Here is an 18,380-nt window from a genome sequence, read left to right on the forward strand (position 1 = left end):
GAGCTTGTGGAGGGTAAAATCCCTGTGAAATGTCAATCTGAAGACTCCTTTTTAGAGATTCAATGTTTCCCACCTCTTGGGAGATCAATTTACATATAGTTGTCAGACAACCCCACACAGTTAAAGTATAGAAGTGCATCTTTTGTTTGTGTCTCGATCATTTTAAAAGAGCAGTTCAAAATATTCTTCGCTGCTTTCACCAGCTGCAAGCCTATCAGCAAATTGATCAGCATGTAGCGCCTAGGCTTCGTAATAGATTGAGAACATGCACTCCTATCTCTGGGTTACTTTTGGCTAACACCTCTAACTGACTGAGAGGCTTTGTATTTTTTTCATTATTTACTTTCAAAAAATCAGGAAAATATTCACGAGGTGTTATTGGTTTATATATTTTTATCGATTTAGAAATTCATATAGTATTTATAAATCCAACTATAATATACAAATTTTTAAATTTTTTCGAATTAGTATTTATAAATCCGGAGGTTTTCCTTCGGATTTGGGCCTTTGTATTTTTCACAAAGAAATCCATGCAAATCCATTCAAATACATTATAAAATCAAATCTATTAGTAAATCCGTATGATTGAATAACACTTGATTTGAATTAGAATTTATGAATCATTAAACGAATAACACTTGATTTGAATTAAAATTTATAAATCATTCAACGAATAACACATGATTTCGATACATATTTTAAAATCATAAAACTAATAACACTAGATTTAGTTTGGATTTTCGAATCCATCAAAATACGCCAACCAATAACCCAAAAAAAACTCGCATTAGATATTTGATTCCAGATTAATACTAAAACCTTACAAAATTACAAAGCATTACCTATAACCCTAAAAGCAAGCTTTGTTCGTGTCTTCTCTTTTCATCGTCTCATCTCATCTCAGCTCCCTTTTGCAATCGTGTTCCGGTGATTGAAGAATATTCGCTTGCGGCGGCGATGGGAGAAAAGCAGAGAAAGCTGCTCGTGCTGTACGCTTCTCAGACCGGAAACGCTCTCGATGCGGCAGAGCGTATTGGCCGCGAAGCTGAACGCCGAGGCTGCCCTGCCTCTATCGCCTCCACCGACGAATTCGACCCTGTATGTGAGAGATGTTGTTGTGAATTGAATATAGCTTCTTACTCTGTTCTGAAGATTGTTTGCTTACTATGAAGAGGAAACCGTTACAATTCCTCTGTTTGATTGTAATCAGCTCTTAGATTTGAGTGGTTCTGTTGATTAAATTTCGAGTAAATATAGAAAAGTGTGTTCCTTTATAACTTAAAATTCTTATTTAAAGTTGCCTCTTTTTTTTATTTGCTGCAGAGTTGCTTACCTCATGAGGAGTCTGTTGTTTTTGTTGTATCCACTACAGGGCAAGGAGACTCTCCTGATTCTTTTAAGGTTCGTTGTCAAGTTTTCACTACCAATAATGCAGTTTTTAGTTTATTGTCTACCTTATTGTTTGTTCCTTGTATTGTCTTTTTTCTTTTAAATCACTGAAGGAGTTTTGGAGGTTTCTTCTTCAAAGAAACTTGGGAAACTCTTGGTTGCAACGACTTCGCTTTGCAGTGTTTGGGCTAGGTGATTCTGGTTACCAGAAGTATAATGTAAGTGCATCTGCCACTTTATATAAATCCGTTTCACATTCTTCTCAGCATACATTTTATTTCTGGTTCTGTTTTGTTGTATTATTTTTCCCCTGCCACAAATTTTCATGACACGACATTATTTTCCTCTGATGGCTTTAGTTTGTAGCAAAGAAGCTAGACAAAAGGTTACTAGATCTTGGGGCCACAACCATCGTTGAGAAAGGTCTGGGAGATGATCAACACCCATCAGGGTATGGAACTGTATATTATTTAGGAAAATAATTATATCTTCTCTTTTATTATTCTTGATAGCAAATGAACCATTTTTGATCAGTCGAAAATATAATCTCCACGTTCTTGATGTTGCTTGTTTAGTACTATAATGTCAACTGTCAAGTGATTGAATACTAAATTTTCACTTTTTGTGTTCTCTTTAATTTTCAGGTATGAAGCAACTCTTGATCCGTGGATGCTGTCTTTGTGGAGTATGTTATATAAGATCAATCCCAAATACTTTCCTAAAGGTCCAGATGTGATGATTCCTCATGATGAATTAACTGATCAGCCCAAATATAGGATTTTATATCATAAGCAGGAGACACTGGAGTCTGAATTGATGGCAGAGTCAGGTAGGTATACCAAAGTTTTACCCCCATCATGTTTTTAAGAAAATAGTGTGGATACTTTGCTCCATCATGTTAGCTTAGGACTATGTTATGCTACTTAACAGTGAACTTTCTGTCTAGTTAATAATGGTAATTGCTAGAAATGACTTTTAATGTTCTGGTTCAGTTGGCTCGTGAAAAGAAATTTCTCTTGCATAATATGCCTCTTATGTTTTAGCAGACATGATAGAAAGAGCCCGTGGAATGTCACCCGGAAAATTATCCAAGGACAAAACTAAACCAGACTGCTTTCTCAAGATGGTACTATGCACATCCATTATAATTTCTTTTGATTTATGTTATATATGCTATGCAACCTCGCTAGTTATGCTATTTCTATGCTGTGTTACCTTGAATCTGGTGGATTTGATGTTGCTTCTTGGTCAATATGTTTTCTTTAAATATCTTATTTTCTGGTAAGCCTGGATGATATGAATTATATTCCCAATCATGCAGACTAAAAATGAAGTCTTGACGAAAGCTGGAAGTACAAAGGATGTCCGCCACTTCGAGTTCCAATTTGTTTCTTCTGTAAGTAACTTTGCTATCACTTACTAAGTAGTTTCAATCCATTTCTCCTCTTTTATGAAGTGGTTGTTCAATTAATTTCTCCTCTTTATTTTTTTTAATTCATTTAAGAGTATCAAATATGAAGTGGGCGATGTTGTTGAGCTTCTTCCAAGCCAAGATTCTTCAGCAATAGATGCGTTTATAAAACGCTGTCATTTGGACCCGGAATCATTCATCACAGTAAGTAGCTCCACTCTGTTGACATAATGATCCCAGATTGTCTAACTGAAGTAAATTTTGAGAACTAATTTACTTTCAGGTTTGTCCGAGAGAGACAGAGAATAATGGTTCATGTGGAGAAGTAATTACACATGTCCCTATTAAGCTTAAGACTTTTGTTGAATTAACAATGGACGTTACATCTGCTTCACCTCGACGATACTTCTTCGAGGTAAGAGCCCTTGAATATCAAAAATTTTAATGTCATTTTCATTGAGTTTATGTGTCAAACAAATGTTTGCTGGAAGTCGTTACAATGTATCATCTCTGTGTCAGGTTATGAGCTTCTATACAACAGATGAACGTGAGAAGGAAAGACTGCAATACTTTGCCTCAGCCGAGGGACGTGATGACCTCTACAATTACAATCAGAAGGAAAGAAAAAGCGTCCTTGAGGTAACCAATTAGGGACGTCTTGAACATGCATCGACTCTTTAACCAAATAGATCTTATTGCTACTGCCTATGTAGGTGCTAGTGGATTTCCCTTCCGTGCAGATGCCTTTTGAGTGGCTGGTTCAGTTAGTACCATCGCTAAAACCAAGAGCTTTTTCGATATCTTCATCTCCTTTGGCCCATCCTGCTCAAGTACATTTGACCGTAAGCGTAGTATCATGGACCCGTTATAAGAGAACTCTAAAAGGTCTATGCTCCACTTGGCTTGCAAGCCTCACACCTGAACAAGGTTAGAACTTTGCTTCTTTTTTACCATTAAGTTCTTTGTATCTATGTTATTATCTCTTTACATTTTGTGTTCCGTCGTGTTTAGAGATAAACATACCGGTTTGGTTTGGCAAAGGCTCTCTTCCTGCTCCACCACAGTCGCTTCCACTCATCTTAGTGGGACCCGGAACCGGGTGTGCCCCTTTCCGTGGGTTCATAGCTGAGAGGGCCGTGCAAGCTGAGACTAGCCCCATCGCACCAGTCATGTTCTTCTTTGGTTGCAGAAACAAAGACACAGACTTTCTATACCGAGACTTCTGGGAGTCTCACGCAAGAGAAGGAGGCATGCTCTCTGAAGTGAAAGGCGGAGGGTTTTACACAGCATTCTCTAGAGACCAGCCAAAGAAGGTTTACGTGCAACACAAGATCCGAGAGATGAGGAAGAAAGTTTGGGATTTGCTATGTGATGGAGCCGCCCTTTACGTGGCGGGCTCGTCCACGAAAATGCCTTGTGATGTAATGTCGGCCTTGGAGGAGATTGTGATGGAGGAGACCGGAGGATCAAAGGAAATGGCTTCACGGTGGCTCAAGGCTTTGGAGAAAGCTGGGAGATACAATGTTGAAGCTTGGTCTTAAACCCAACTTCCTCCATATCATGTAATGTTTGATTACTAGCTACACGAATCATTGGGTTATTATTTATTTAAATTGGTTTAAATATTCACATTGAATGGTTCAAAATGAAGATGATTTGTTTGATTTTATACATTTAGAACTCTATGAATAATTTAATTTTAATTTTTTTTATATAGTGAGGGTTCTTACCTTTTTCATTTTAAAACTAGAGTTTGTTTGAATAAATCATTCACTTCACTGAATAATACAAGATTTCAGTATTTATATTAAAAACATTAATTAAATAACATTAGATTTTAAACACAATTGAAAATCAATGTAAAATGTCAATTACTCAAATTTTGTATTTATTGATTTATTGTATAAGAGCACACTTTAGTTATTTCTCAAATACTCGAATATTATGCGAGTATATTCATTCTTCAATTAATTATTGAGTGGCAAAATTAAAAATGAAATAATCAATTGTTACAAAATGGACAGAAACTAGGGGTGTCAAAATGGGTCAAATGGGTCAACCCAACCCATAATCCAAATGGGTTGACTGTTAATGGATCATGGGTCAACCCAACCCATTTAAAATGGGTTATATGGGTTAATGGTTGACCCATCAACCCATAATGAATCACTTTTAAGTTAAAATCACGTTTGCTATAACTCAATAAGTAAGCAGAGATCAAGTACTAAGAACTTCTTTTATCAGAACCAGTCACAAAATATACTACCGAGAATCTGAAAGCATCAACGAAATCATCTAAACAAGTACCATAAAACAACAAGAAAGCAGTTTCTGGAACATATTTTTCCATACACAAGGGAATATAAGTTTGGTTCTGCGCCATTAGACGTTCCTAGTTTGTACCTGAAAGAACAACACACAACACCATTAGACGTTCCTACTTTTCGAACATAACTAATACACACAACACGATTTTAGTTATGGATATGATTTGTAACTTAGTAATTTTCTTGGAAATGATAATAACTACAGGCTACATCAAGCTGCACCATAACTACAACACAATACACATAACTAAAACGAGTTATAGCTACATCAAGCTGCACCATAACTAACAGATCTGCAAGGAAGAAAAATAACATGGCCTTGCAGAGTTATACAACTAGACCAGATAAAAGCAAATCACAGACCAAACTGACACCAAATCACAGACCAAACTGACACTTAAAAGACTCTCAAAACACTTAAGAAACAGAGAAGCAAAGTTGTTATTATTATGTTGATGTGAGGGATGAGACCACTACCAGCTATAGTTCCATGGTCTTGGTTTGGAATTGTTAGTGCTTTACTTGGAGCCTCTCGGATAATGACTATCTCATCTTCATCTACAATTCATAAGAAACAGAATATTAATAGATATATGAACTTAATTGAGCAAAGATTATAAAGTTTATATAAGATTGTACCTTCACCATCAACTTTATAGCCATGAATCCAAGACCGAGTACACAATAAAGCTTGCACATTTTTAGGGATAAGGCGAGTTCTGTACTTGCTTATTACGTGAGCTCCAATGCTGAAAGAAGATTCAGAAGCCACAGTGGTAATAGGAATACTGAGAATGTCCATTGCCATGTATGCTAGTGCGCCAAAACAGTGTCTGTTCTCTTTCCAATATCGCAACACATTCAAATCAGGATGAGCTCTCATTTCTAGTTTTGGTTCCTCTAAATATATATCCAACGCTGACGTTCCTGGTTCCGCAGTCTCTGGAATATCATCTAACTCAAACAAATCCTATTCGCAGTAAACACAATAAAAAGTTTAGAATGAATATTAGAAAAAGTTTCAAATGAGTTAGATAGATAAACATCAAAAACTTACATCCAACACACCAAAGTTCTCGGTCTCTGTTCCTTGCTCATAAGCACGAGAATATGGTCTTGTAAAGCTCACAACAGGAGTCAAAGAGAGTTGTCTTCTATAATCATCAAAGATCTTCCTAAGCTGATCCTCAAGATGATCAACTTTTTCTTGGGAGGTGAATGGATCAAGCTCACCATAACAACGCTACAAATTTGAAGTAGAGTAACTTCTGCCAGACATTAGAGTCGTAATGCTATAAAAGGGCTTCAAGAGCTCAAAGATAATGCTAGCTCTTCTCCATTCTTCATTGGAAGGGCAATGCTTGTAGTGTTTATCACCTAATTTATACCTCTTTAAAGCACGTTGATACTTCAAAGCCTTCTTCAGCATTAGATAGGTCGAATTCCACCTATTCTTGACATCTATTGACAGCGCGACATCCTCAACACCATCTATACAGTCTGCAAGTGCAATCCTTCTAGATAATGAACCTTTAAAATACTTCGCTGTTTCTCTGATCTTACACAAAGCAGGACTAATAACTTCCAAACCAGCTTGTACAATCAGGTTCAAGATGTGTGCAGAACACCGGACATGAAAAAAATCTCCTTTGCACACCAAATTATCATCTAGATTAAGCCGATCCCTCAATACGTCTTGCATGTTGTCATTAGCCGTGGCATTATCCAGAGTCAAAGTGAACACCTTTCTCTCTATTCCCCACTCTATCAAACATTCGTGGACTTTACTAGCTAAGACTTCACCACTATGGGGAGGAAAAACTTCACAAAACGATAAGATCTTGCTATGTAGCACCCACTTTGCATCAACATAATGTGCCGTGACAGCTATGTATCCATCTCCAGCTAGTGAAGTCCAACAATCTGAGGTCAAGCATATCCTACTAGGAATTTTTTCCAACTCAGACTTCAAAATCTGTTTTTCTTTCTCCCAAGTTTTCATAACATCACTAGCAGCAGTGTTCCTAGAGTAACACTTGTAATCTGGATTTAAATAGCTAAAATAGTCCCTCACCTCTTCATATTCAACCGAAATGAAAGGAAGATTATGTCTAATAATGACTCGACTGTACTTCTCCCTAGCAACTCTCTCATCAAAATTCACTACCCTTCTTTCAGCCTCCAAAATTCCTAAGCATTTATGTCTATGACGCTTCAGATTTGAGGTTCCACTAGTTGATGTATACGCATAGCTCTTTGAGCATTTCAGACAATATGCTCTCTCTTCCTCATTCTCATCCTTTTCTACTTTAAAATATTGCCACATATTCGATGTTTTTCTTCTCTTAGCAGTATTAGAAGATGTACCTGTTGATTCGCGATATTCTTCTTCATTTGCCATATCCAAGATCACTGCCAACAGAACGTGCCTCCTGAAAAGAAAGACAAATCGTTTAAGTGACAATTAAACAAAAGAGAATCACTGATCAAGCAAACACCAAGCAAGAGAAAAAACTCTGCTTAGTTTTCTACATTCCCAAAATCAGACATACAGACGAAACCAAAATTGGATTGGGATGTGATGTAGTAATTGTGGAGGAGATAAAGAACCATTAACAAGGAAATCCAACAGAAACCCAAGTGAATCTATAGATCAAACCCAAGCAAAAGCGAACACATACAAGCTCGAGCGAGAGAGACGGCGTGAGAGAGACGGCAAGAGAGAGACGGCAAGAGAGAGAGACGGCGTGAGAGAGACGGCGTGAGAGAGACGGCAAGAGAGAGAGACGACGAGAGAGAGAGACGGCGGGAGATAGAGACAGCGAGATGAGAGACGGCGAGAGAGAGAGAGAGACGGCGAGAGAGAGAGACTGCGGGAGATAGAGACAGCGAGATGAGAGACGGCGAGAGAGAGAGAGACGGCGAGATGAGAGCTTCAAGCTCCTTTCATGGTGAGATGAGAGATCGCGAAAGAGAGAGATGGCGAGAGAGAGAGATACGTGAGTTTTTTTTTTTTTGGGTTTTCTTAATTAAAAATTAAATGGGTCAGAATTGACCCAATCCAATAAACCTATTTAACCTGTTAACCCATTAATTTGTTAACCCATTAACTTATTAACCCATTAACCTATTAATCCATTAACCCAGTGGATCAAAAATAAACAGTTCATTTGGGTTAATGGGTCAATTTATGTTGGGTCAATCTATGGGTCATGACCCATTTTGACACCCCTAACAGAAACTACCATTTTTATGTTTGTTTAATTTTGTGCAGTTAAGTGTTAGTTGATAATAATTTTACGCAAACAATACTTTAAGTATTAAAGCTGCTGGTTTCAAATACATTGGTAATAAAATGTTAATGTCTTAAAGTAAAAGGGTGTGACTGGGGTTTTAATAATATTGAGAGTTTATATCTACACTATAAATTAGTAATTGTTTATTAAACCAATGATTAATGACATTAACGTGTCTTCTTCACAAAAATGTCTTGAGATCTCTATCCATCACATCACTCTCCAGAGGCTAATTCACACTCTATCGTGGGAAAGCAAGAACCTCATCCCCATCTGAATTATTTTTTTTTAAACTGACTTGTAAAAGGTGAAGCTAAATGGCGGTGGCCTTCCGTGGAGGCCGGAACGGCGTCGGATCAGGACTCCGCAGTTTCTTCTCGTACAGGATCTTCATCTCCGCCTTGTTCTCTTTTCTCTTCCTCGCCACCTTCTCCGTCGTCCTCAACTCCTCTCGTCACCAACCTCACCTGGATCACGTAAGTTTTTCCCAATCCGAATCAAAATTTAGAAATGAATTTAGAATCTGAGCTTCGATTTTTGGTGTTTAGACATTGCCGAGGACGTTTCAATCGGATCCGTTGAAAACGAGGTTAGATCTGATCCACAAGCAAGCCACCGATCACCTCACGCTTGTGAACGCCTACGCTGCTTACGCTAGGAAGCTCAAGCTCGACGCGTCGAAGCAGCTGAAGCTCTTCGAAGATCTGGCGGTTAACTTCTCCGATCTGCAGGCCAAACCTGGATTGAAGCTCGAAAACGGGAACGCGATCGAGGAGGATGCGTTTCGGCAGATCGAGAAAGAGGTTAAAGATAAGGTGAAGACGGCGAGGATGATGATCGTTGAGTCTAAAGAGAGTTACGATACACAGCTCAAGATCCAGAAGCTCAAGGATACGATCTTCGCTGTTCAAGAACAGTTGACGAAAGCTAAGAAAAACGGCGCCGTTGCGAGCTTGATCTCGGCTAAGTCGGTTCCCAAGAGTCTTAACTGTTTGGCTATGAGGCTTGTTGGTGAGAGGATCTCTAACCCTGAGAAGTATAAGGATGCTCCGTTTGATTCGGCTGTTGAGGATCCGAGTCTTTATCACTACGCGGTTTTCTCTGATAATGTGATTGCTGTTTCCGTTGTGGTGAGGTCGGTTGTGGTGAACGCTGAGGAGCCGTGGAAGCATGTGTTTCATGTGGTGACTGATAGGATGAATCTCGCGGCTATGAAGGTTTGGTTTAAGATGCGTCCTTTGGACCGTGGTGCTCGTGTTGAGATTAAGTCGGTGGAGGAGTTTAAGTTCTTGAACTCTTCGTATGCGCCGGTCTTGAGGCAGTTAGAGTCTGCTAAGTTGCAGAAGTTTTACTTTGAGAACCAGGCGGAGAACGCGACTAACATCAAGTTCAAGAACCCGAAGTATCTCTCGGTGTTGAACCATCTGAGATTCTACTTACCGGAGATGTATCCGAAGCTGAATAAGATCTTGTTCTTGGACGATGATGTTGTGGTGCAGAAGGACGTGACTGGCTTGTGGAAGATTAATTTAGATGGGAAGGTGAATGGAGCTGTTGAGACGTGCTTTGGCTCTTTTCATCGATATGGTCAATACTTAAACTTCACTCATCCTCTGATTAAAGAGAGCTTTAACCCCAATGCTTGTGCTTGGGCCTTTGGGATGAATATATTTGATCTCAATGCTTGGAGGCGTGAGAAATGCACTGATCAATACCATTACTGGCAGAACTTGGTAAGTCCGTATCTTTTCTTTGTAACTTATGCATATCAAATAATCTCTTTATCTTGTGTTGATTGTGTGTTAATCTCTCTTGAGCAGAATGAAGACAGAAGTCTCTGGAAATTAGGCACTCTGCCTCCGGGACTGATGACATTCTATTCAAAGACGAAATCACTGGACAAGTCATGGCATGTGCTTGGGTTAGGCTACAACCCAGGAGTGAGCATGGACGAGATTAAAAAAGCAGCAGTGATACATTACAATGGAAACATGAAACCATGGCTCGACATTGCTATGAACCAATACAAGTCTCTCTGGACTAAATACGTCGACAACGAAATGGAGTTTGTGCAGATGTGCAATTTTGGTCTTTAAAGAAAGATATCGATGAAGAGGTAACCTCAGAATCGATATGTGTTCAGTCATTCAGGGCATTCTTTAGCTTATATACGTTTATCTTTTACTAGGGGTTGGGCGGGTAAGTTTACAATATAATTCTTTATATTAAAATATATTTTAATTTTATAAAACATTTAAAAATTATTTTAAGTATAATTTGTTTTCTAAGATCATATTGTAAATTTCATTTGTTAAACGTTAAACAATTGTTATAAATTTTTTTCTAATATCATACCTTATTTGTTATTTGAGTTTCTAAGAAAATGTAAATTGGTAGTGCATTAGGTTTGCATTTGGAATTGATATGTGTGATACTGATTTTAGTTTTTTTAAAATGTTGTGTGTCAGGAAGTGTGATTGCATGAGGTCATTTGGATGAGGAATTAAATGTGATGTGAGTGAGTTTGTATGCTTCTGAAACTGATTTATAGTATACAATACCAGTAAATTTGATTTGTATGAACAATTTGAATTGGAGAAGAAGTGTTCGGTTAATATATTTCAAAACTTTATGGGCTTTCAAGGATTTTTGTGTTGTTGGTCGTTTAAGTTTGGAATCCACACTCCATTGAGTAACTGTTTTTTTTTGCGCTTGGGAGCTCGTCATCGTCTTGCTTGGAGTATTTATTTTTGCAAAACAGTTGAGATTTATACTTATATCAAGTGATTCGTAATAAATTTATGGTTAAACATTTGGCCTCACAATGTCTATTTTAGTTATTTCAATCTCATAGGAATGAGTTTATTTGTTTTATACAACCAATTCTCATAGTTTAATGTGAGTGATATTCATCCTACATAAAAGTTGAATAGGAGTAGTGTGTACTTTGTTTAATCATTTATAATCAGTTGGTATATTTTCTCTTTTTCATAGTGGGATGATTGGTTTAAAGAACTTTAATGGCAAAAAAGGAACCTTAATGGCAATCTGAATTACGTTGGTTGAATGATGATCTAAGGCATAGCAAAGTCGGATTTAGAAAGGTGGTAAAATCAAGATTTAGCCATAGGTCAATGAAAATGTTAAACCGATGGAGGCATTAGTAGGAAAGCAATGGTTTGTCAGCTCGATCAGTTGGTCTAAATGTTAAATTAGTAACGCCAATTAAAACCAAAGATTCCAATAGGAAAACTTGAAAAAACTTGTGAAATGGAAGGTTTTGAACACGAATGGGTTCATTTAGTATATTGATATGTTTGTGATTTTAATGTTTTTATTTGTGTGTTCCTCAGTTAATTTATTCTCAAATGTTTTTATATGCTTATTTGATGATAAGTGATTTTTTTTATAACATGATTACGATTAATTTTGTGATAAGTTAACTATCACATTATGTGTCATGTTTTACAATTATATTTATTCATATTTTGGTTTCCTAATATTATAATTATTATTTTTATAGGTATTTTAACGGCTAATGACTAATTTTTTAGTTGTTGATTTATATTTTTAATAGTAATTAAAATTCTAAATTCTTGTTCTGCTTTATTTTACTTAACTTTGCTTTCAATTAATATTTATTTTATTAATTGTGTTTTTACAGTCTTAATATTGTTTTTTTTTTGGAATTACCATTTTCATTATAAATTAAAAGGTTTTGGTTCAGTATATTTATGTATTAGTATAGCTTTTTCCGTTTTTAGATTGAAGAGAAAAAAAAAATGAAAATATTTGAAGTTTAATAGAATTTCAAATTAAATGTTATATAAATTATATAAATATTTGATACACGTCATTTTATATTTATTATTTTAGTTTTTATTTAGATTTGTAACAATTTATGTAACTGGAATTTTTATCACAAATATACAATTTAATTGTCCCAGCATATCTTTACATTTTAATCAATATGTTTAATTAATGTTATTTCATATTCGTTTGATTGTAATTTCGATATTGGTCATCATGTTTGTTACGGTTAGTATAGCACATCAAAATTGTGAGAATCTGAGAACCTGTTTTTTCCCCAAGTTTCATCTCCCAATGAAATTTGTAAGCTTCCACTCTTTGGCTCAACAGCCCCATAGTATGGAATCGAAACCTGTTTGGGCACTTATACAACCAATTTGAGCATGGAAGAGTGTGATTCTTGTCGTGTCTAAAACTTGTGAGCAGAAGTTGGGTTACGGAACTAAAGACGATAAGTGATAATCGTAGGAATTTTCTTTATTGTTAGGATAATTTCAAGACAGAGGAGATGATTTCAGGGTGCCCAAATACAAAGTAAAGATAATCTTATTCAAGAGTTGTGTTATAAAGTCTTGTGTGCCTTCTTTGATGGGACCCTTTGGCACAGGAAACAGAGCTTCTCCAGCAGTGTTTCCGCTCAATACATTAGGTACTCCAGGTGATGTGTCCGTATCACTTCGTTCGTCCGCCGGTCGGTTATGCTTCTGGAGGTGTTCTCGGACCCATGGAGTCAGAGCCATTGCAGAAGATACACGTAGATACTCTATTTTTATGCACCTCCACAATTATCAGAACTGGATGATCAGTTGACGTCACTCCCACGCAACCTGCAGTTGAGAACGTGTAAGATTCTTGAGAAAGTGTGTAGGAGGGAAGTGATACAAACATCCTGTTGTTCAAGATTCTTACTCTTGGAAGAAGCTCTAGCCAGAGCCGCTTTCATTGTTAAAGTAGAAATGAGTGTCAGATGTTGTATTAAGGAATAGTCGACCTGCAAGCAGAACTAAGTAAGCTCCATAAGATGTTCTGAATCAGAACTTCTGATGCACAAAGTGAATGCACAGACTCTGTGATCTTGACGATCTGGGTAAGTTAGGTGTAGCGAATCACAACTGTTGAGTCTGGAAATCTGAAGTGATTGTTGATTCTGTAAGACTATGTAGCAAATTTTGAATAAGCTCGTTGTGGAGTTCATTCACAGAGTGCTCTCGCTCCTTAGTTGTGGCAGCTTTAGTTTTTGCTTCCTCGATATTCGTAGAAGTTTAAAAAAAAAATGAAAGAATACAAAAATAAATAGTTGATAAGCTGTATAGCAGTGATTTTCAAAATAGTGTGGGCATAAAAATGAAAATTTGGATATATTAGTCGACACATACTCTAGTGAAAGACATTACCTTGTTACAATATGCAATCTCCAACTGTTTAATGTTTCTGGCCTCTAAGCACACACCAGTTATCTCCATTCCAGTACACGGGGAAACAATGCCTCCTCACCAAGTTCAACATGTCAGAAACATAGATTGGATATAAGCACTCTAAAGGTTTAAACATGTTAACATTTTAAAACACTGCAGAGAACAATGGTACCTTATATAGACGACTCTAAACAGGTGCACCAGCTATCTCCTCTTGTAGAAGACGCAAAATCTTCTGAAAGAGTTTTAATTGATTGCTTATTCGAGTTACTTTTAAGGAATGGAAGTAAACCTGGTGATCGGCGGTGGGACTGTCTAGTGGAGATGATGCGAACGCCGATGTTGTCCTATCGAATCCGCTGCGCTGAACCAGTTCCTGTTGTTTTAAATCACATTAATCAGACCAAATATTATGCGAGTATATTCATTCTTCAATTAATTATTGAGTGGCAAAATTAAAAATGAAATAATCAATTGTTACAAAATGGACAGAAACTTTATGTTTGTTTAATTTTTTTAAAAATTTTGTGCAGTTAAGTGTTAGTTGATAATAATTTTACGCAAACAATACTTTTAAGTATTTAAGCTGCTGGTTTCAAATACTTTGGTAATAAAATGTTAATGTCCTAAAGTATAAGGGTGAGACTGGGGTTTTAATAATATTGAGAGTTTATATCTACACTATAAATTAGTAATTGTTTATTAAACCAATGATTAATGACATTAACGTGTCTTCTTCACAAAAATGTCTTGAGATCTCTATCCATCACATCACTCTCCAGAGGCTAATTCACACTCTATCGTGGGAAAGCAAGAACCTCATCCCCATCTGAATTATTTTTTTTTTAAACTGACTTGTAAAAGGTGAAGCTAAATGGCGGTGGCCTTCCGTGGAGGCCGGAACGGCGTCGGATCAGGACTCCGCAGTTTCTTCTCGTACAGGATCTTCATCTCCGCCTTGTTCTCTTTTCTCTTCCTCGCCACCTTCTCCGTCGTCCTCAACTCCTCTCGTCACCAACCTCACCTGGATCACGTAAGTTTTTCCCAATCCGAATCAAAATTTAGAAATGAATTTAGAATCTGAGCTTCGATTTTTGGTGTTTAGACATTGCCGAGGACGTTTCAATCGGATCCGTTGAAAACGAGGTTAGATCTGATCCACAAGCAAGCCACCGATCACCTCACGCTTGTGAACGCCTACGCTGCTTACGCTAGGAAGCTCAAGCTCGACGCGTCGAAGCAGCTGAAGCTCTTCGAAGATCTGGCGGTTAACTTCTCCGATCTGCAGGCCAAACCTGGATTGAAGCTCGAAAACGGGAACGCGATCGAGGAGGATGCGTTTCGGCAGATCGAGAAAGAGGTTAAAGATAAGGTGAAGACGGCGAGGATGATGATCGTTGAGTCTAAAGAGAGTTACGATACACAGCTCAAGATCCAGAAGCTCAAGGATACGATCTTCGCTGTTCAAGAACAGTTGACGAAAGCTAAGAAAAACGGCGCCGTTGCGAGCTTGATCTCGGCTAAGTCGGTTCCCAAGAGTCTTAACTGTTTGGCTATGAGGCTTGTTGGTGAGAGGATCTCTAACCCTGAGAAGTATAAGGATGCTCCGTTTGATTCGGCTGTTGAGGATCCGAGTCTTTATCACTACGCGGTTTTCTCTGATAATGTGATTGCTGTTTCCGTTGTGGTGAGGTCGGTTGTGGTGAACGCTGAGGAGCCGTGGAAGCATGTGTTTCATGTGGTGACTGATAGGATGAATCTCGCGGCTATGAAGGTTTGGTTTAAGATGCGTCCTTTGGACCGTGGTGCTCGTGTTGAGATTAAGTCGGTGGAGGAGTTTAAGTTCTTGAACTCTTCGTATGCGCCGGTCTTGAGGCAGTTAGAGTCTGCTAAGTTGCAGAAGTTTTACTTTGAGAACCAGGCGGAGAACGCGACTAACATCAAGTTCAAGAACCCGAAGTATCTCTCGGTGTTGAACCATCTGAGATTCTACTTACCGGAGATGTATCCGAAGCTGAATAAGATCTTGTTCTTGGACGATGATGTTGTGGTGCAGAAGGACGTGACTGGCTTGTGGAAGATTAATTTAGATGGGAAGGTGAATGGAGCTGTTGAGACGTGCTTTGGCTCTTTTCATCGATATGGTCAATACTTAAACTTCACTCATCCTCTGATTAAAGAGAGCTTTAACCCCAATGCTTGTGCTTGGGCCTTTGGGATGAATATATTTGATCTCAATGCTTGGAGGCGTGAGAAATGCACTGATCAATACCATTACTGGCAGAACTTGGTAAGTCCGTATCTTTTCTTTGTAACTTATGCATATCAAATAATCTCTTTATCTTGTGTTGATTGTGTGTTAATCTCTCTTGAGCAGAATGAAGACAGAAGTCTCTGGAAATTAGGCACTCTGCCTCCGGGACTGATGACATTCTATTCAAAGACGAAATCACTGGACAAGTCATGGCATGTGCTTGGGTTAGGCTACAACCCAGGAGTGAGCATGGACGAGATTAAAAAAGCAGCAGTGATACATTACAATGGAAACATGAAACCATGGCTCGACATTGCTATGAACCAATACAAGTCTCTCTGGACTAAATACGTCGACAACGAAATGGAGTTTGTGCAGATGTGCAATTTTGGTCTTTAAAGAAAGATATCGATGAAGAGGTAACCTCAAATCGATATGTGTTCAGTCATTCAGGGCATTCTTTAGCTTATATACGTTTATCTTTTATATTATATAGGGTTACAAAAGTGTTTTGCTTTGTTCTTTCTGTCATAGTTATGTTCTTTATTTATATTTTGTGTAACTCTTTCACATCAAAAGCTTTATCCATAACTACAATGTGTTAATGTTTGTTTCATGCAAAGTTATGACTTAGGATTGAAACATTAAAGAGAAATGGATTAGGAAGATAAAATAATTTTTATCATATGTTGATTTAGTTACATTTTATTACTAAAATCATGATGAGCTAACTACTTTACAAAACGCAATAAGGATTTTATCATATGTTTGTATATCTACAAAAAAGTTAGAATTCAACAAAGGTGTTATGACCGTTTCTGACCGCAAGACAGAAACTCAAAGATCCTGTCTCTAGTCAATGTACGTCCAAACTGCACAAACCCATCGCACCTTCCGGTCTCTCTGTCTAGGTCAACGAGCGTTGACTTCAACTTCTTCAGTTCCTCCTCCATCCCTCCCATAGCAAACGCCACCGACGACCGTTTATTAACGGCGATGTCCACCGTTTGTCTAATGGATCTCTCCACCGCCTCCAACCTACTCACAAGTCTGCTCATCTTCTCAACCTCCTTGAGAGCCACCATCGTTTCTCTCTCCATCGACGTCACTGCTGTCTTCTCCCGTTTCAGAGTTTCCGACGACTCTCTCCACCTCGAAGCAGCAAAGTTAGTCACTGCTTCAACCGGAACAGGTACAAAGATACCCGCCACGATTTTTCCCACGGCCACTAGAGCAATCATCGCCGCCGCAACAACCGCTCTTCCTCCACGTAAACGTCTCAGCTTCTTGTCGATGTCCTTCATCGTAGACTCTAGTTTAACAATCATCGTACCTAAGTCTCGATGACAGATCTCAAGCTTCTTGAGAAACTCCCCGGAGAAAACATCGTCACCGTGGTTGCTGAACTTACTGAGATCTTGGAATGTTTTTCTGAAGCTAGCTTCTATCAAATCGCCGTAACCGTTCTTCTCCTCGTGGAAATCACGCAACGTCTCGTCGATCAAGAAGCACTCGTCGCGTTCGGCTCTCTCCAAGCACTTACGCAGAGACTCGCAGAGCTCGGTGACTGATTTGCTAGTGGTGAAATAATCGCTGAGAAGACGAAGCATCTCGGGGTCTTTGCGGAAGTCGGTTTGATGGCACTCCATGAACATCTTCGAGACGTCGTCGTCCATGTTGTCCATACAGTCGCTTAGTTTGCTTAGGTTTTCTTCTGATTGAGATTTGATCATCATCGAAGAGGAGGAGGGTCGTGGTAGGAACGTCGTCATCGCAGGGTAAACCGTTGAGATTCCTTGACGGAGACGTTTACTCGAAAATATGGCGCGAAATTTCATCTTATTAGAACACACAAAGATCACTTAGAAATTTATAGAGATGAACAGAAGTAACAATAGCAATTCACAGAGATGATTACAGAAAGTATTATGAGATAAGCGCGTACTGTTAGGTTGTGTTATATAGATAAAAGTTAAGAGCTAAATTTCCTTTTTTTTAATTTTCGTAAAAGTTTCCATATTTCCTTTTTTTCGTAGGTATTTCCATTTTTAATTAAATATTTAATTTGTCATTTTTATAAACATTTATCGTGTTCATTGTTTTCTTTTTCGTTTCAGAATTTCCTTTTTTGCGTTAAGTACAGCTGTAAAATGATAAAACGGTAATTTTTCGTATTATTATTACATGATCTAGAATAAAATTATTACACGAATAAACTAAGGAAGGTTGGTGTAATAATTGTCTTTCTTATTATTGTTACAGATCGTAATTTCGGTTAAGTACAGCACTAGGTTTGTATTGCATGTATCGATTACGTATTGGCCAAGTTTGACTCTTTATCTCATCACTTGCCCTGTTTTGATATGACTTCTTTGTTCTGTCTTTCTTAGATCTGAGGTTTGTGAGATGTTTTCTTTTTCTTTTTTCAACTGAGAGAAGACCAAGAAGAAGAAGAAAAGAGGAAGACAATGGCTGTTG

The 18,380-nt window shown here is 37.9% G+C and overlaps 4 protein-coding genes and 1 long non-coding RNA gene across 9 annotated transcripts; 3 read left to right on the plus strand and 2 right to left on the minus strand.

Annotated features, from left to right (window-relative positions):
- The first annotated feature begins 811 nt into the window (after window positions 1-811).
- Window positions 812-4,514, plus strand: LOC103858951 (NADPH-dependent diflavin oxidoreductase 1). Of its 2 annotated transcripts, none has more exons than XM_009136410.3 (12): window positions 812-1,098; window positions 1,324-1,401; window positions 1,503-1,607; window positions 1,749-1,840; window positions 2,034-2,218; window positions 2,433-2,515; window positions 2,711-2,785; window positions 2,894-3,004; window positions 3,084-3,215; window positions 3,320-3,439; window positions 3,514-3,727; window positions 3,812-4,514. In XM_009136410.3, exons 1-12 carry the CDS (start codon window positions 958-960, stop codon window positions 4,339-4,341), a joined length of 1,866 nt encoding a protein of 621 aa, XP_009134658.1. In that variant the 5' UTR covers window positions 812-957; the 3' UTR covers window positions 4,342-4,514. The 2 variants fall into 2 exon arrangements, with proteins under 2 accessions (XP_009134658.1, XP_009134659.1); XM_009136411.3 differs by having other exon boundaries at window positions 814-1,098; window positions 2,436-2,515.
- Window positions 4,515-8,654: 4,140 nt separating this feature from the next.
- On the plus strand, window positions 8,655-16,490 carry LOC103858952 (probable galacturonosyltransferase 9). 3 transcript variants are annotated; one of them, XM_033286286.1, is made up of 4 exons: window positions 8,655-8,899; window positions 8,972-10,156; window positions 10,244-10,539; window positions 16,322-16,490. In XM_033286286.1, the coding sequence occupies exons 1-3, from the start codon at window positions 8,741-8,743 to the stop codon at window positions 10,517-10,519; spliced, it is 1,620 nt and encodes a 539-aa protein (XP_033142177.1). In that variant the 5' UTR covers window positions 8,655-8,740; the 3' UTR covers window positions 10,520-10,539; window positions 16,322-16,490. The 3 variants fall into 3 exon arrangements, with proteins under 3 accessions (XP_033142177.1, XP_009134661.1, XP_009134660.1); XM_009136413.3 differs by lacking the exon at window positions 16,322-16,490 and adding an exon at window positions 10,896-11,092; XM_009136412.3 differs by lacking the exon at window positions 16,322-16,490 and adding an exon at window positions 10,892-11,070.
- LOC117132396 lies at window positions 11,740-14,977 on the minus strand. Of its 2 annotated transcripts, XR_004455972.1 has the most exons (3): window positions 14,756-14,977; window positions 13,941-14,672; window positions 11,740-13,719 (listed from the first exon to the last, which is right to left on the minus strand). It is a non-coding gene; the product is annotated as an uncharacterized LOC117132396 (long non-coding RNA). The 2 variants fall into 2 exon arrangements; XR_004455971.1 differs by having other exon boundaries at window positions 11,923-14,672.
- On the plus strand, window positions 14,438-16,518 carry LOC103858953 (probable galacturonosyltransferase 9). Its single transcript, XM_009136415.3, has 3 exons — window positions 14,438-14,681; window positions 14,754-15,938; window positions 16,026-16,518. The coding sequence occupies exons 1-3, from the start codon at window positions 14,523-14,525 to the stop codon at window positions 16,299-16,301; spliced, it is 1,620 nt and encodes a 539-aa protein (XP_009134663.1). The 5' UTR covers window positions 14,438-14,522; the 3' UTR covers window positions 16,302-16,518.
- On the minus strand, window positions 16,287-18,164 carry LOC103858955 (UPF0496 protein At3g57100-like). Its single transcript, XM_009136417.3, has one exon. The coding sequence runs from the start codon at window positions 17,738-17,740 to the stop codon at window positions 16,709-16,711; it is 1,032 nt and encodes a 343-aa protein (XP_009134665.1). The 5' UTR covers window positions 17,741-18,164; the 3' UTR covers window positions 16,287-16,708.
- Between the last annotated feature and the right edge of the window lie 216 nt (window positions 18,165-18,380).

Source organism: Brassica rapa, chromosome A03 (genome assembly GCF_000309985.2).
Source record: "Brassica rapa cultivar Chiifu-401-42 chromosome A03, CAAS_Brap_v3.01, whole genome shotgun sequence".
Lineage (NCBI taxonomy): Eukaryota > Viridiplantae > Streptophyta > Magnoliopsida > Brassicales > Brassicaceae > Brassica > Brassica rapa.

What these genes read in the sequence shown, in the direction of transcription:
- LOC103858951 (XM_009136410.3), top strand. Translation starts at nt 958, where the DNA reads ATGGGAGAAAAGCAGAGAAAGCTGCTCGTGCTGTACGCTTCTCAGACC. An exon ending in CTGGTTACCAGAAGTATAAT is followed by an intron (nt 1,608 to 1,748) that starts GTAAGTGCATCT and finishes TGATGGCTTTAG; the next exon opens with TTTGTAGCAAAGAAGCTAGA. An exon ending in TGAATTGATGGCAGAGTCAG is followed by an intron (nt 2,219 to 2,432) that starts GTAGGTATACCA and finishes CTTATGTTTTAG; the next exon opens with CAGACATGATAGAAAGAGCC.
- LOC103858952 (XM_033286286.1), top strand. Translation starts at nt 8,741, where the DNA reads ATGGCGGTGGCCTTCCGTGGAGGCCGGAACGGCGTCGGATCAGGACTC. An exon ending in ACCAACCTCACCTGGATCAC is followed by an intron (nt 8,900 to 8,971) that starts GTAAGTTTTTCC and finishes TTTGGTGTTTAG; the next exon opens with ACATTGCCGAGGACGTTTCA. An exon ending in ACCATTACTGGCAGAACTTG is followed by an intron (nt 10,157 to 10,243) that starts GTAAGTCCGTAT and finishes TCTCTTGAGCAG; the next exon opens with AATGAAGACAGAAGTCTCTG.
- LOC103858953 (XM_009136415.3), top strand. Translation starts at nt 14,523, where the DNA reads ATGGCGGTGGCCTTCCGTGGAGGCCGGAACGGCGTCGGATCAGGACTC. An exon ending in ACCAACCTCACCTGGATCAC is followed by an intron (nt 14,682 to 14,753) that starts GTAAGTTTTTCC and finishes TTTGGTGTTTAG; the next exon opens with ACATTGCCGAGGACGTTTCA. An exon ending in ACCATTACTGGCAGAACTTG is followed by an intron (nt 15,939 to 16,025) that starts GTAAGTCCGTAT and finishes TCTCTTGAGCAG; the next exon opens with AATGAAGACAGAAGTCTCTG.
- LOC103858955 (XM_009136417.3), bottom strand. Translation starts at nt 17,740, where the DNA reads ATGAAATTTCGCGCCATATTTTCGAGTAAACGTCTCCGTCAAGGAATC.